The sequence below is a fragment of the Oryctolagus cuniculus genome, chromosome 14 (genome assembly GCF_964237555.1).
Source record: "Oryctolagus cuniculus chromosome 14, mOryCun1.1, whole genome shotgun sequence".
Classification (NCBI taxonomy): domain Eukaryota; kingdom Metazoa; phylum Chordata; class Mammalia; order Lagomorpha; family Leporidae; genus Oryctolagus; species Oryctolagus cuniculus.
In genome coordinates this window covers 88,151,762-88,166,143 of record NC_091445.1, presented here as the reverse complement: position 1 = coordinate 88,166,143, position 14,382 = coordinate 88,151,762, and the positions used below count along the sequence as shown (strand labels likewise).

The 14,382-nt window shown below is 45.7% G+C and overlaps 1 protein-coding gene across 1 annotated transcript; it reads left to right on the top strand.

The window, feature by feature from the left end:
- Positions 1 to 535: 535 nt before the first annotated feature.
- Positions 536 to 13,037, top strand: CD180 (CD180 molecule). Its single transcript, XM_002714069.5, has 3 exons — positions 536 to 791; positions 8,049 to 8,215; positions 10,728 to 13,037. The coding sequence occupies exons 1-3, from the start codon at positions 702 to 704 to the stop codon at positions 12,454 to 12,456; spliced, it is 1,986 nt and encodes a 661-aa protein (XP_002714115.1). The 5' UTR covers positions 536 to 701; the 3' UTR covers positions 12,457 to 13,037.
- Positions 13,038 to 14,382: the final 1,345 nt, after the last annotated feature.

Here is a 14,382-nt window from a genome sequence, read left to right as displayed (position 1 = left end):
TTGGGAGGGAACAAGAGCAGACTTCACCCCTGTTAGCTGCTCTAACAGGCCTTTGAGTCCAGGCCAACCCACAAAGTGATCCTCCTCCTGTGCAAAGTCCGGAGATGGGGCTGCGCAAGGTCACCAAGGCTGCAGCTGAGGTCAAGGAACAGGTACCTGCTTACCCTGATCCCTCCTGCTCCGCTCCCTGCTCAGCAGGCACCCTGAAGGCTCAGCTTTTCCCTCCATGCCCACAGGGTGCTGCTCCCTCCCAGCATGCCCCAACAGCGCTCCTTAGCGCTCACCTACGACAACTAACAAAGAGGCCTCCCTTGTGAGGGCAGTTTCCTGCCTCCTCAGCCTCTCTCTGGGAGAGGGACAAGCATAGATGCTGTGGGAGTTGGCCAACTCTGTGAAACTGACAGTCTGTGTGACCAACCCTAAAAGGACTATGTGGCTGATTTGTGTACGCCAGGAAACGCATGGCCATTCTGTGGCCAGTCTCTGTTATTTTTGGCAAAAATGGGTGGTATACAAAAGGGACTTCCCCTTTCTTGACACACAGAGTCACCAACTGTCGAGCAGTCAGCAGTGTCTCTTGTTCCAAGGTCACCCTTCTGAGCACCTGTCTGAATGCCAGATTGGGTCATCATAGCTTAACTCAATTTCTGAGCTCCAGGCATTAGACGATCCCATCAAGCTGGGATTGCATTCCACCTGTGATGGCTCGGGCTGTCAGTTGCTTCCTTTTGGCCGTGCTACTTTCTGCCAGCTGCAAAGTCATCATCTCCTCGGATCCGATGTGCATTGAGGTGAGTCCAAATGGTTTGTCTTTATCCAGATTCAACAGTCTGGAAATTGTGCAACTGAGCTGCGGTCCCACTGGAATCTCAGCATTTCAACATCCACTGTCTTGAAAAGGGCACTTGCATATACCAGGGTGCCTCAAAAAGTTCATGGAAAATGGAATTCAAAGATGTTTAGACCAGTGCAAAAAAAAAAAAAAATTGAGATCCGTGCATACAAAGATCTTCAAACTGGGCTTGGAAAAATAATTCTGAAATGATTATGAAATAACTGTGAATATATTTTAAAAAATGTTTGCATTGAAATAACCTGATCATTTAATTGTTTTTTTCCCATGAACTTTTTGAAGGGCGCTCACAGGAAAGTGTCTCTATATTATGAAAAGGAGCTCGGCCACGATATTGTCAGGTGACATCTTGCTGGGAGGAAGTGAGAGATTTCTTCTCCTTTAAACAATGCCCCCCTCAGAGAATCCCAATTAGAGCCTAAGAGATCAATAGGATCTGGGTGCAAACGGCAGACTCCCAGAGCTGGGCCCTGGCCTGCAGGAGTTGTCTGTCAGCCCAGCACAGGGCCACCACTCCAAATGGTCCTTTGGTTTCCTGACTCTCAAGGTGATGATTAGTAAAGGCAACTCTGCCAGAGTTTCCAACATTTAAAAGATCATTCTGAGGGCTCTTGCTTTCTCCTCCAGTTGGACAGCCCTCCATCTGTTTTACTAACCCACAGGAGGAATATCTGAAAATAGAGCCAAATTACACCTTCTGTTTTGGATCATAACAATATTTACAACCTGTAGGGAGTTCTTTGAGAGGGTGGTCGGAGAGAGAAAGGAGAGAACTCAGTCTCTTGTCATCTTCTAAAATGCTGAAAGCCTCCTCCCACTGGCTGTGACCCTAGCAAAGGTCACAGCACTGTGTGGCCCGTTAGACGGGAGGGTCCATCGGTCTTAATGCCTCCGTAGGCTGCTTTGGCTGGGGCTGAATGAGTACGCGCTGTGATTCACAAGCCGTGGAAAGGGCTTGAAGAGTAGCTGGGAGGAGGTCAGGAGACTGACCTGGAAGGCAGGGCACAGGTCGGAGCCTGCACTGGAATAAGGACCAGAACAGCAACTAACAGAACCTTGTTAGTTTGATGTTGGGATGGAGTTAGGCTGCTCTCAAAGCAAGTGGAGGCATGACGATTAGAGGAAGTAAAGGCTGGGAAGTGTCTCTGTTTGCTTGGGCCGCCCTGAGAAAGTATTACAGACGGGATGGGTGATTCATACAACAGAAACTGACTGCCTCACAGTTCTACAGGCCTAAAGTCAGTGGTCAAGGTATCGGTAGGGCTATTTTCTTGGGGGAGGGGTAGAGTATGTGTGTGTGTTTGAGAGAGATCAGTAAGACCTTGCATTTATTGTAGCACCTTTCTTATGGAAGCTCAAAGCTCTTCAGAGTGTATGTTTTCATAAAATTTTATTTTTTAATTTTTAAAAATTTTAAAGATCTTTTGATTTATTTGAAAGGCAGAGTGATGGGATTGAGAGAGTGGGAGAGACAGAGATAAACAGATTTTCAATCTGCTGGTTCACTCCCCAGATGGGTGCAACAATCAGGGCCAGGCCAGGCCAAAGCCAGGAGCCAGGAACTCAGTCAGGGTCTCCAACATGGGTGGCAGGGACTCAAGTACTTGGCCATCATCTGCTGCCTTCCCAAGCACATTATCAGGAAGCTATCTAGGACACAGAGCAGCTGCGACTCAAACTAGTGCTCTGATATGGTATACCAGCATCACAAGTGGTGGCTTCATTTGCTATGCCACAAGGCTGGGCCCTATAATTTCTAAATAAATTTTTAAAAATTTATTTATTCTCATTTGTAAAGCAGAGACATACAGAGAGCTCGTCTATTCATGGGTTCACTCCCCCAAAAGGTCACAACAGTCAGGGCTGGGCTAGGCTGACGTCAAGACCCAGGAACTCCATCCAGATCCACCACATGGGCAGCAGGAGCCCAACTACCTGAACCACTTCTGCCTCCCAGGTGCACGGCAGCAGCAGAGGGTCAGCAGTCCTCACTCTAGGCCTGCAAGGTGAGGTCACCGTCAGCAACCCACTGTTGGGGAACAAGGCTCAAAGAACACAGTGTGGTGGCTAAGAGCTGAGATTTGAACCCAGAGATTTGATTCCTCTCTGACTCGAGAGCCAGACAGGAAATAAAGGGCATATCCTTGGTCTATCCTTTTCCTGGAGGAGTCAGATTGACCGCAGGCTTTTAGGGGTGTCCTACTTAGGGGTGTTCGTTTTGCGTTGGTTTTTTTTTTTTTTTTTTTTTTTTTGGACAGGCAGAGTGGACAGTGAGAGAGAGAGAGAGAGGAAGGTCTTCCTTTGCCGTTGGTTCACCCTCCAATGGCTGCCACGGCCGATGCGCTGCGGCCGGTGCACCGCGCTTGATCCGACGGCAGGAGCCAGGTGCTTCTCCTGGTCTCCCATGGGGTGCAGAGCCCAAGCACCTGGGCCATCCTCCACTGCACTCCCTGGCCATAGCAGAGAGCTGGCCTGGAAGAGGGGCAACCGGGACAGAATCCGGCGCCCCAACCGGGACTAGAACCCGGTGTGCTGGTGCCACAAGGCGGAGGATTAGCCTAGTGAGCTGCAGCGCCGGCCGCTTTGTTTTGTTTTAAAGAGCGTTTGTTGCTCTGGGATTCAGTTTACTAGTCAAACTGCTGACTCTTGGATAGAAATGGGATCACTCAGAGGAAGCTGGGAGCCAGTGCCTCAGACTCCTGCTGTGCGGGGTAGCTGGCTGCTGTGCATATCCAGTGCAGGTGAGAGATGGGAAGTTGGCAGCGAGCACTTGAGAGTGAAATTCAAAGGGTTCCACACGAGAAATGTTTCAGCACTTGCAAGAAGGGGAAATACGGTGGGGTGGGAGGGAGCTAGAGATACAGAAAAAAGAAGCAAAATAAGACCTTGATTGAAAATATGCAAATGAAGACCTGAAGGGAAAAAGGCAGAGCCCGAGACAAAGCAGCCGGCACAGGCCCCGGGGCACAGGGGGTTCTAAGCAAAATTCCCTTGATTTAGAATCTGAGTGGGCACCGGGCAGTTGGTGAAAACCACATGAGCTTGCCGCAGCTCTGCAGCTGTGTGATGCATATCTCCAGGGTTCCTGGGAGAGGGCAGCCAAGAGAAGCAAAGGCGGGAGAAAGTGACTCTGGACATTGGCCACTCACTAAGCTCTAGAAAGGAACGATGAGACCTACACGAAGTGGTCACATGGAGCCCGGAGGACCCACAGCTGTGGGTGGGAACTGCCCAGAAAGGCAGCTGAAACACGCTGTGCTGCGGTAGCCATGCTGTCTGTGCTTTTCCGAAGCCTGCCCTTTTCGTTCTCTGTTGCTTGTCATCCTGCTGTCCTGCCGCCTGTGTTATGTTGTCTGGGTGAATTCTCTGGAAGTTCGGATCTGAATCCTGACAGCAAGAAAGATGCAAGGAAGCTGTTGTATTTCAACAACAACAACAAAATGTATAAGCTTTATCAGATCATGGGGAAACACACAAACCTACAAAGAGGGCAAAACAGCAGTCTGCATTCTTCAAAAATGACCATTGTCAGGAAAGACAATCCAAGGCTGAGGGATTGTCTCTGATTACAGGGGTCTACAAAGATCACAGCTACATGTCGTGTGTGATCCTATGTGGAACAAAGGAAAACTAGTACAGATAATATTGGGACAACTGGAGAAATTTGAATACTGCTTCTATATTAGATAGTAACTTTGATCTATGTTAATATTCTGAATTTGATCATGGCACTGTGGTTGTATAAGAGAATATCTTTGTGCTCAGGATATATAAACAGATATTTAGGTGTAAACGATTCTGAAGTCTATAATTTACTCTCAGTCAAAAAGAATAAGGATAGTGTGTGTGTGTGTGTGTGTGTGTGTGTTCTTCCTGCCTGGAAAATATAATCAGTGCCTCTTAGAAGATTCCAGAGCATGTGGAGCTTGGTGGCCCTATCATCATGACAATTTGATTTTACAGTTGTGATTAAAAAGCTGTTGGGAGGCAAACACGGTGGTTAAGCCCATATTAGAATACCAGGTTTGAGTCCCATTTCTGCTTCTGATCCAGCTTCTAGCTAACATGTACCCTGGGAGGCAGCGGACAATTGCTCAGAATTTGAGACTCCTACGTGCAAGACCCAGGTGGAGTTCTGGGCTCCTGGCTTCTACCTGGCTCAACCCTAGCCATTATGGACATTTGGGGAGTGAATCAGTGGATGGAAAATATCTCCCTCCCTCCTCCATCCTCTCTCTCTCTCTCTCTCTCTCTCTCTCTCTGTTGCTCTGCCTTTCAAATAAACAAATAAACTTTTTTAAAAGCTGCAAAAGGGCACCCATTTCCAACCAGAGATCATTTAATGCTATGGCCCAGGTTTGATGTGGGCCTCTGGGTACCGTTCCCATGGTGGTACCATCTGCTGCTTCTTGGGTTTTCACTGAGTTGACAATGAGTTGTTTCATTTTCCCACCTTTCCATTTTGCTAAGAGCTCCTGCGGGCCCCTGCTCAGGAGAGGTCTTGGGTCACACTTGTGCAGTAACGTGCTTAGCAAAGCACACAAGAAGCTGAGCCACAGCATAATCAAGGCATCTGCCACCCCCACCAGCACTTACACATTCAGGAGACAGAGGAGAGAGCCCTCATTGAGCCTTTTGCTGGAGGGCTGGAATGGGACAAGAGGAATTAAGGAAGTCCCCGTTCTCCAAATCTATGTGGCATCAGTTATCCCAATGGAGAGCAGAAAATAAAAATATCTCCTCCAAGCTCATGGGCACCTTCACGACCAAGGGGCCAGCAGCTGCACATGCATATTCTCTCTGGGTTGCCCATATTCATGGGCACCAAAGCCAGGTCTGCCAGGATGTGTGTGGCTTTTTTCCCTACTCGTCAGCTACACCTAAGTTTTACATGCAAAGTGCGTGTTTCAAGGACATTATGTGGATTTGTGGCAGTGCCTGGAGGACTTTGCATCTGTAAAATGAAGAGTGAATTGCAAGGAAACCTACGCATAGCATTTTCACCAGTGACAATTATAATATTGTCACAATATTAAAGAAAACTGGTGATTTCCTGTAGATGAGCATGCTCCGTGTACCTACGAAAACGTGTACCACTAGGCTAAAATTGGAATAAAGTGAAAAGCAACTAAAATGATGACATCTCTAAAGGTTCATGTTTCAGAACAAAGAGAGAAATGTGAAGTTCTATTTCCAGCTAAGCAGCTGTCTGCGACTCAGTATCAGGAAAGTTGCTGAGCTAGAAGTTGGTGGAGTAGGTCTTTGCTATGCCAGGGTGGTCTCAGAGGGGCCTCCAGTGAGCCCCGGTGTGGCCAGAGAAAGGCAGGGGCTGGGAGCGTGAATGGACTTCCCTGGAGCCTGAGATGGTTGGAGGGATGGCCCTCGGTCCTTGTGCATGCAAGGACGCATTCCCTGGAGGTCATTTCTTTAATGCCTAGGAGTGAAAGTAGATTCCACCAACCTTCACACCTACCCAACTACCTCTCTCCTAAAGCCTCATTCAAATAAAGTATGTCCCCACAGTTCCATAGGCTTCCCACTAACTAATTCCCAACTTTTGTCTAGTCAGTCCAAGGCTTATAACTTGGGTTTGGGCACCTAAAAAGCCACAATTGGCAGGCTTCTGAGTCCCTGACTATCCTGGGGCACGGAATGAGGAAGTCATCTATACCTATGCATGGGGCTGTGCCCCTAGGCCTAGGGTCTTGTATCAGCAGCCTGCAGATCCAGAGACCAAAAATTAACACCTGTTTCAGATTGCAAACCCTAAGGTGTGTGTCACCCTGCTACTTTCCCTATGTTGTTTTTCGAAAAACTCTAAACCTCAACAGAAGTCGTTACAAAGAATCTTTGCATGTATACATCATGCAACATTCAATAACCATCAATATTTTTCCAAACTTCATCTATCCACTCCTCCTTTTTCATATTTTAAAGCAAATCCCGATTTCACCCCCAAAACACTTCAATACGTACCTCAAAAGAATACAAGCATTCCTTTTATATAACCACAAGGTCATTATCATTAACAGAATTCATACTTCCTTAATATTGTCAAATCCTATCTTCATTTGAAGTTCTCTGACAATCTATAAAATGTCTTCACAACTGTTCCATCCAAACAGGAATCTGACCAAGGGTCACTCTGCTGTTGGCTGTTTATGTCACTTAAGTAACATGTATCTGTCTCTCCTCTCTCTTGCTTGCTCTCACTCTGTCTTACACATATCAATAAAACAAAGTCAGCTATTCTACAGAACTCCCCACATTTCGCTTTTGCTTGATTGCTACTTTGACGCATTAGCTTAAACCGAGGATATCTCTAAGATATGAAGTTAGGCCCAAAGTCTTGACTGGATTCCAGTTTAATTTCTTTGTTTTTGATTTTGTTTTTATTTGGAAGAAAGCAATACTTCATAATAGTGCTATGTACCACAGTACAGTGATGTCTGATTGTTTCATTTCCATGATGCTAATCTAGGGTCAATTTGCTTTCCAATGGAAATAAGGCATTTCCAGGCATCTCCAATCAATACCACAAAATCTACTCAGAGAAGTCTACTTCTATTGCTGTTCCTCTCTCTGATCCCTCCCTTTACCTTAAAGATAACCAGTTTGAGGGGTTTCCCCTGGTTTCTTTTCACAGACAGAAGAAAATACAAATACACCTTTGTTACACAAAAGGTGGCATACTCCATATTATATATGAAGGGTAGAGTCAAAAAACCTTATGGAAAATAGAATTAAGACATAAGCTCATTTTGATGCAAAAAATGTTTGAAAATGGTAATTTTTTTCATAACATGCATTTTTTCATAAAGTTTTTCTTTGTATATACTACATATAAGTTTGCATTTTTGCTTTTTTCACCTACAGAGTACCTGGAATATCACTCAGTCAATGTCAATGTAGGGAGTTCTTTCTCATTACTTTTCCAACTGCACAGGATTCCATTTTGTGAATGCACCACACTTTGTTCAACTAGCCCTGTCTTGATGGACTCTCTAGTTATTGCCAATCATTTGTTATTACACAGAAACACTATAATGAGGAAGTCATTTTGTCATCTTGCAAGCACCTATTTGGGGGTTTACTACATGTGGGATTACTGCTGAATGGGTAAAACATATATAATTTGGCAGCTCTTCAATCAGATTACCAAGTCCCATATTAATTGCAGTGTTTTTCCCATCAGAAAGAAGCCAACAAAACATACAACTGTGAAAACTTAGGTCTCAGCAAAATTCCTGACACTCTACCAAACAAAACAGAAATTTTGGAATTTAGCTTTAATTTCTTGCCTACAATTCAAAATACAACCTTCAGCAGACTCATTAATCTTACCTTTTTGGATTTAACCAGGTATGTATCTGAGTTTCTTGTGTACTCATAAAGTTTTACTTAAGTAAAATGATAACTCTTGGTCACACTGTTTCTAGAACCTTCTATTGGGGATCAAAATAATAAAATAGTATTTCCCATGAAATACTATTTTTATCATTTTTAAAATTTTAATTTCTAATTAATTTTTGACAGATTCATGGACTACGTTTATGCAGGTGAATCGTATTTTAAATAAACAGCAATCAGTGGGAGGAAAGTGACTTGCTCTCAAACCAGTTATATCAGCAGAGCTGTGTAAGAGGTTCCAGTGAATATTGACAACAAACTTACAGGAGGAACACACTTACTGAGTTTTTTTTTTTTTCTACAAATTGAAAAAGGAGCTCCATTGTTTTGTTTTAGGTGCAGAATCAGGATTCCAAATACTGAACCAGGTTTGAGAACTGATGGGAAGAAGTACTATGAGAAAATAAGGAAGCAAACAAAGTGTGTGTGTGTGTGTGTGTGTGTGTACACGGATATGATGTCTACACACGTGGGTCCTTCCACTTAAATGCCCCACGTGGCAGAACCCTCACATCCAAGTGCTGTGGCCACTCTGAGGTAGCCATGTTGCTTATAATGACCGACTTATGGTTACATGAGGAAACCATCTGTGCATGTATATGTATATTTACATCTGTGTGTAAGCCAGTATTTTCAGTTGCAGCACCAAGATGAGTTTCTCTAAATCTCTACTGACCCGTAGTTCTAGGAGAGTTTTCACATGTGTCATTTGATTCACAACAGTCCTGCAAAGTATGCATTATTTCTATAATTCACAGATGAACAGAGGTTGACAAAAATGATAATTTGCCCAGAATGGTACAGATTTATATATTTATGTATTACATATCAAATATAAGGGACCTTAAAAAGTTGCTGGAAAATGGAATTTAAAATAAGTTTATTTTGCTGTTAAAAAAAAAAGTTGAAATCCAAGCATACAAGGGACATTCCAAAGGTTCATGGAAAAACATGTACTATGCAAAAACCAAGCAAAGATTTCAACTTTTTGCACCAAAATTAAACTTATTTTTTAATTCCATTTTCAAAGTATTGTCATACTATATATTATAGATTATATTATAATTACTTTATAATTATATATTAATAATTATAGGATATATGTATATATTATATAATTATTTAATATTATTACATAATAATAATATTAATATCATATGATAAAATTATATATATATATATAAATTTTGAGAGTCAGATAGAGAAAGAGAGAGACAGAGACCCCCCTCATGTATTAGTTCACTCACCAAGGGCTGGGTCAGCCCAAAACTGAGAGCCAAGAATTCAAAACAGATTTCCCACGTGGTTGACAGAAGCCCAACCACTTGAGCCATCACCTGCTTCTTCCCAGAATCTGCATTAGCAGGAAGCTGGAGTCAAGAGCTTGAGCTGGGGAGCCAGCACTGTGGTGTCGTAGGCTAAGCCTCCTCCTGTGGCAGCGGTATCCCATATGGACTCTGGTTTAGTCTCAGCTGTGCTTCTTTCAATCCAGCTCTCTGCTTGTGGCCTGAGAAAGCAGTGGAAGATGGCCCAAGTCCTTGGGCCCTTGCACCCAAGTGGGAAACCTAGAGCAGGTGCCTGGCTCTTGGCTTCAGATTGGCCCAGCCCATTGCAGCTATCTGGGGAGTGAGCCAGCAGATGGAAGACCTTTCTCTCTGTGTGTAACTCTGCCTCTTAAATAAATAAATAAATCTTTTTTTATTTTTTTTATTTTTGACAGGCAGAGTGGACAGCGAGAGAGAGAGACAGAGAGAAAGGTCTTCCTTTTACTGTTGGTTCACCCTCCAATGGCCACTGCGGCCGGTGCGCTGCAGCCGGCGCACCGCGCTGATCCGAAGGCAGGAGCCAGGTGCTTCTCCTGGTCTCCCACGCGGGTGCAGGGCCCAAGCACTTGGGCCATCCTCCACTGCACTTCCTGGCCACAGCAGAGAGCTGGCCTGGAAGAGGGGCAACCGGGACAGAATCCGGCACCCTGACCGGGACTAGAACCCGGTGTGCTGGCGCCGCAGGTGGAGGATTAGCCTAGTGAGCCACAAAAAAAAAGAGCCTGAGCTGGGACGTGAACTCAGCTATTCCCATACAGAATGCAGAGGTCTTAACCAGTGTTCTAATCACCAGGCCCAACAGATAGCCCTGTTGTCTGTGATATTACTTGAAATAGTAAGTCCCAGTTTGATTTTGCCTCCATCAATGAAAACATTCATAGTTCCTCAGAATTCAGACATAAACCTCTGAGTGCTCCATCTAAAAGGACAAAATATCTGGAAAAAATTCTAAATCAGAGTGCTCAGAACTGAGATTACTCATGAATTAATTCAAGTGCCATCTCTGGGTACTAAAGAACGTTTCATGTTTACATTGGATAACGGTCATATGTCTTACTGTATACAAAATGCATGCCCCTTGACAAGGAATGTTTCCTTTGTTCTAATTAATAATTGTTAAATGCCATTGGTTTTCAAAGGTGCCAGATTAACTGGATACACGAAGACACTTTTCAAAGCCATCGCCAACTGAACACACTGGTGTTCACTGGAAATCCCCTAATATTCATTGCCGAAACAGCGTTTAATGGGCCCGTGGCACTGAAGCATCTATTCTTGATCCAAACGGGAATAACCAGTCTTGAGTTTATCCCAGGGCACAATCTGAGAGACCTGGAAAGCTTGTATCTTGGAAGCAACCATATTTCCTCCATTCAGCTCCCCAAAAGCTTCCCAACCCAAAGCCTGCAAGTTCTGGATTTCCAGAATAACGCTATACACTACCTCTCTAAAGAAGATGTGACGTGTCTGAAGCCGGCCACCAACCTGAGCCTCAATTTCAACGGCAATGACATTAAAGATATTGAGCCGGAGGCTTTCATCTCAACCGTCTTCCGAAGTGTGAACTTTGGAGGGATGGCTGACTTGTCTGTCATATTCAAGGGGCTGCAGAAGTCTGCCATTCAGTCCCTGTGGCTGGGGTCCTTTGAGGACACCAATGCGTCAGACCTGAGTCCAGCCGTGCTTCAGGGACTCTGCGAAATGTCTGTGGAGAGCATCAACCTGCAGAAGCACCGTTTCTCCGACCTCACGTCTGCCACGTTCAAGTGCTTCAAGCGAATCCGGGAATTGGATCTGACAGCAACTCACTTGACAAGCTTACCCTCTGGGATTGAGGGGATGGAGTCACTCAAGAAATTAGTTCTCAATGTAAATCATTTTGAACACTTGTGTCAAATCAATGCTGCCAATTTCCCCTCCCTTACACACCTCTACATCAAAGGCAACGTGAGGAGACTCCTGCTCCGTGATGGCTGTTTGGAAAAACTAGGGAAGCTCCAGCAGCTGGACTTGAGCCATAATGACCTGGAGGCTCCTGACTGCTGCAGCGTGGCACTCAGAGGTCTGTCACACTTGCAAAGCCTCAACTTGAGCTACAGTGAGCCCCTGTCTCTCCAGAGTCAGGCGTTCGACAACTGTCCCAGGCTCGAACTCCTGGATTTGGCATTCACCCGCTTGCCTATGAGAGCGCAACAAAGTCCTTTCCAAAACCTCCATCACCTGCAGGTTCTGAATCTCTCTCACTGCTTCCTAGATACCAGCAATCAGTACCTCCTCACTGGACTGCCCAGTCTCCGACATCTGAACCTACAGGGTAATCAATTCCACGATGGGACTTTGCCCAGGTCCAACCTACTTCAGATGGTGGACAGCTTGGAGGTTCTGGTTTTATCCTCTTGCGGTCTTCATTTCATTGACCAGCATGCATTCCAGAACCTTAGAAAAATGAGACACATGGACTTGAGCCACAACAATCTGATGTACGGCAGTATTGAAGCCCTTGGCCATCTAAAAGGGCTCTATCTCAACTTGGCCTCCAATAACATTCACACCGTCCCAAGCCATCTGATCCCCATCTTGTCCCAGCAAAGAATCATTAATTTAAGTCACAATCCCCTGGAGTGCAGTTGCTCAAATATCTATTTCTTAACATGGTATAAAGAAAACCTGCAAAAACTCGAAGGCTCCGAAGAGACCATTTGTGCAACCCCTGCGTCGCTCCGGGGAGTTAAACTGTCTGCTGTGAAGTTGTATTGTGGGATTACAGCCATGGGCATTTTCTTTCTGGCAGTGTTTTCATTGTTGCTCACCATTCTGCTCTTTTTTGCAGTTAAATTCCTCCTCAGGTGGAAATACCAGCACATTTAGTGATGGAGGTTTTCAGCGAAGGCCAACAAGTGTTTAGCAAAACGCCCTTGGTGGAAACAATTGTCATCTGTTGCCGAGCTGTCATTGGAGGGTTACTGGAGCTGGGCAGGTTCATGGTGGTTTTTCTGAAGCTTCTCGCCCTTGTGAATCATGGAGCTCATTAACCTCTTGGGTGGGGAGGCAACCCGGGGCTGGAGGGTCACACGCTGCTCTGAGAAACACAAAGCCATTCCAACGTGGAGGTGGGTGGACGAGGAAGGACCCATGGTCAGCAACGGCCAGGAGCAACCCACTCTGCCACCATCTCACTTCCAAGTGCTGACACTCCCTGCAGCACCCCAACCCTGTCCCTGAGAGGGGACCACCCAGCACTTGGCAGTGCTGAAGCCACCCCCTGCCCCCTCAGTCTCCCACAGCTCAGGCACTGTGCCTGCAACTGAGTTGCTGGTAATGTATCCGTTTGGGAGACTTAGTCTGGGACTAGTCTCAATGCTCATTTTAAAGGAAAAAGAAAACCACAATGAATTTAAAAGACTGAGAAATGAATCTTATTATCAAATAAACTCCATTCATGTTCTTAATCTGTATATTTCTAAGGTCTCTATGACACCTCTAAGGTGCAAATAGCTACTAAATATACACACACATAAATAAATACACCAGCCCTTCTTTACCCCAGTGTTTAGGATGTCAGCCACACCTGCCTCACTCCCTTCAGAACCAGGCTTCCTTTTGCAGGTCTGGGGTTCTCTTCTTTGCACCGCAGGTGGGCTGTGGTGCAAAGTGCACCTCTCTTCTGGGTGTCGGATCCTTGGAAGCATCTTTTTCAGAGAAGCCATGAGATAAGTGGTGGTGGGTTCCCAGGCTGACCCTCAAAAGCCTTTTCCCACGGGAGAGCATCTGTGACAGCACATTCATCGTGAACAGGAAAGGGTTGAAGGAGACGTCCCCTGCACGCCAGCTACCAGGAACACCATGAGACTGGTTTACAGAGAGGTGGCTTCCAATGAGGCTGGGCTGTCAGCCAAGGTTGTTCCGGTGACAGACGGCAGACAGGGCCAATGAATTCAGATGGGCAAACAGGACAACAGAAAACCCAAGTTACAACTTAGACCTTCCCAAGGCCCAGTGGGTCACACCCTGGAGTCTGAATAGCTGGTTACCCTTGCAGGGGACTCTTGTACTCAGTGCACTGGTAAGACCCTGAGTAAGTTCTATAAGCAATTTTAGGCTAGAGATGGTACACTCAAGTAATGAAACTCTGATTGGGTATAAAAGTAAAATGGACAGATTTTCAATATCTGATCAGAATTCATTAGCCCTTAGGCTGCCGGCTTCACAGTGGGGCACAATAACAGAACGGTCACTTGGGGTCCAATCCTCTATGCCTCCTCTGCATATCCAAGAAAAGCAAGGCAGGCAGTGAGTGGCGGTTGCAAGGGATCACCTTCCTGCTCAAGGATTTCGGACCTTTGCCCTCACTCTTTCCTTAACCTGCAAGATGGTGTCACTGCTCTCTAAAGGCTGAGTCCCTCACACCGTTGAGAGTCACAGCTAATATTTCTCCCTGGCCTCAGCCACCCCATATCCTGTTCACTTTCTCAGCACCTTGGTTAACTTTATTATACTTTTTGGCATGTAGCATTTGCTTCCTGTTTTGTCTCTCTTCCTGTCTCAACTCCAGGAGAGGGTCTTTGTCTAACGGTATCTGAGATCAAGCCTGGGACCTCGGAAGGGCTCCATATATATTTAATAATTGATGACGGGGCCGGCACTGTGGCGCAGCGTGTTAAAGAGCCAGCCTGCAGTGCCAGCATCCCATGTGGGCTCCGGTTCTAGTCCCGGTTGCTCCTCTTCCAGTTCAGCTCTCTGCTGTGGCCCGGGAGGGCAGTGGAGGATGGCCCAAGTGCTTGAGCCCCTGCATCC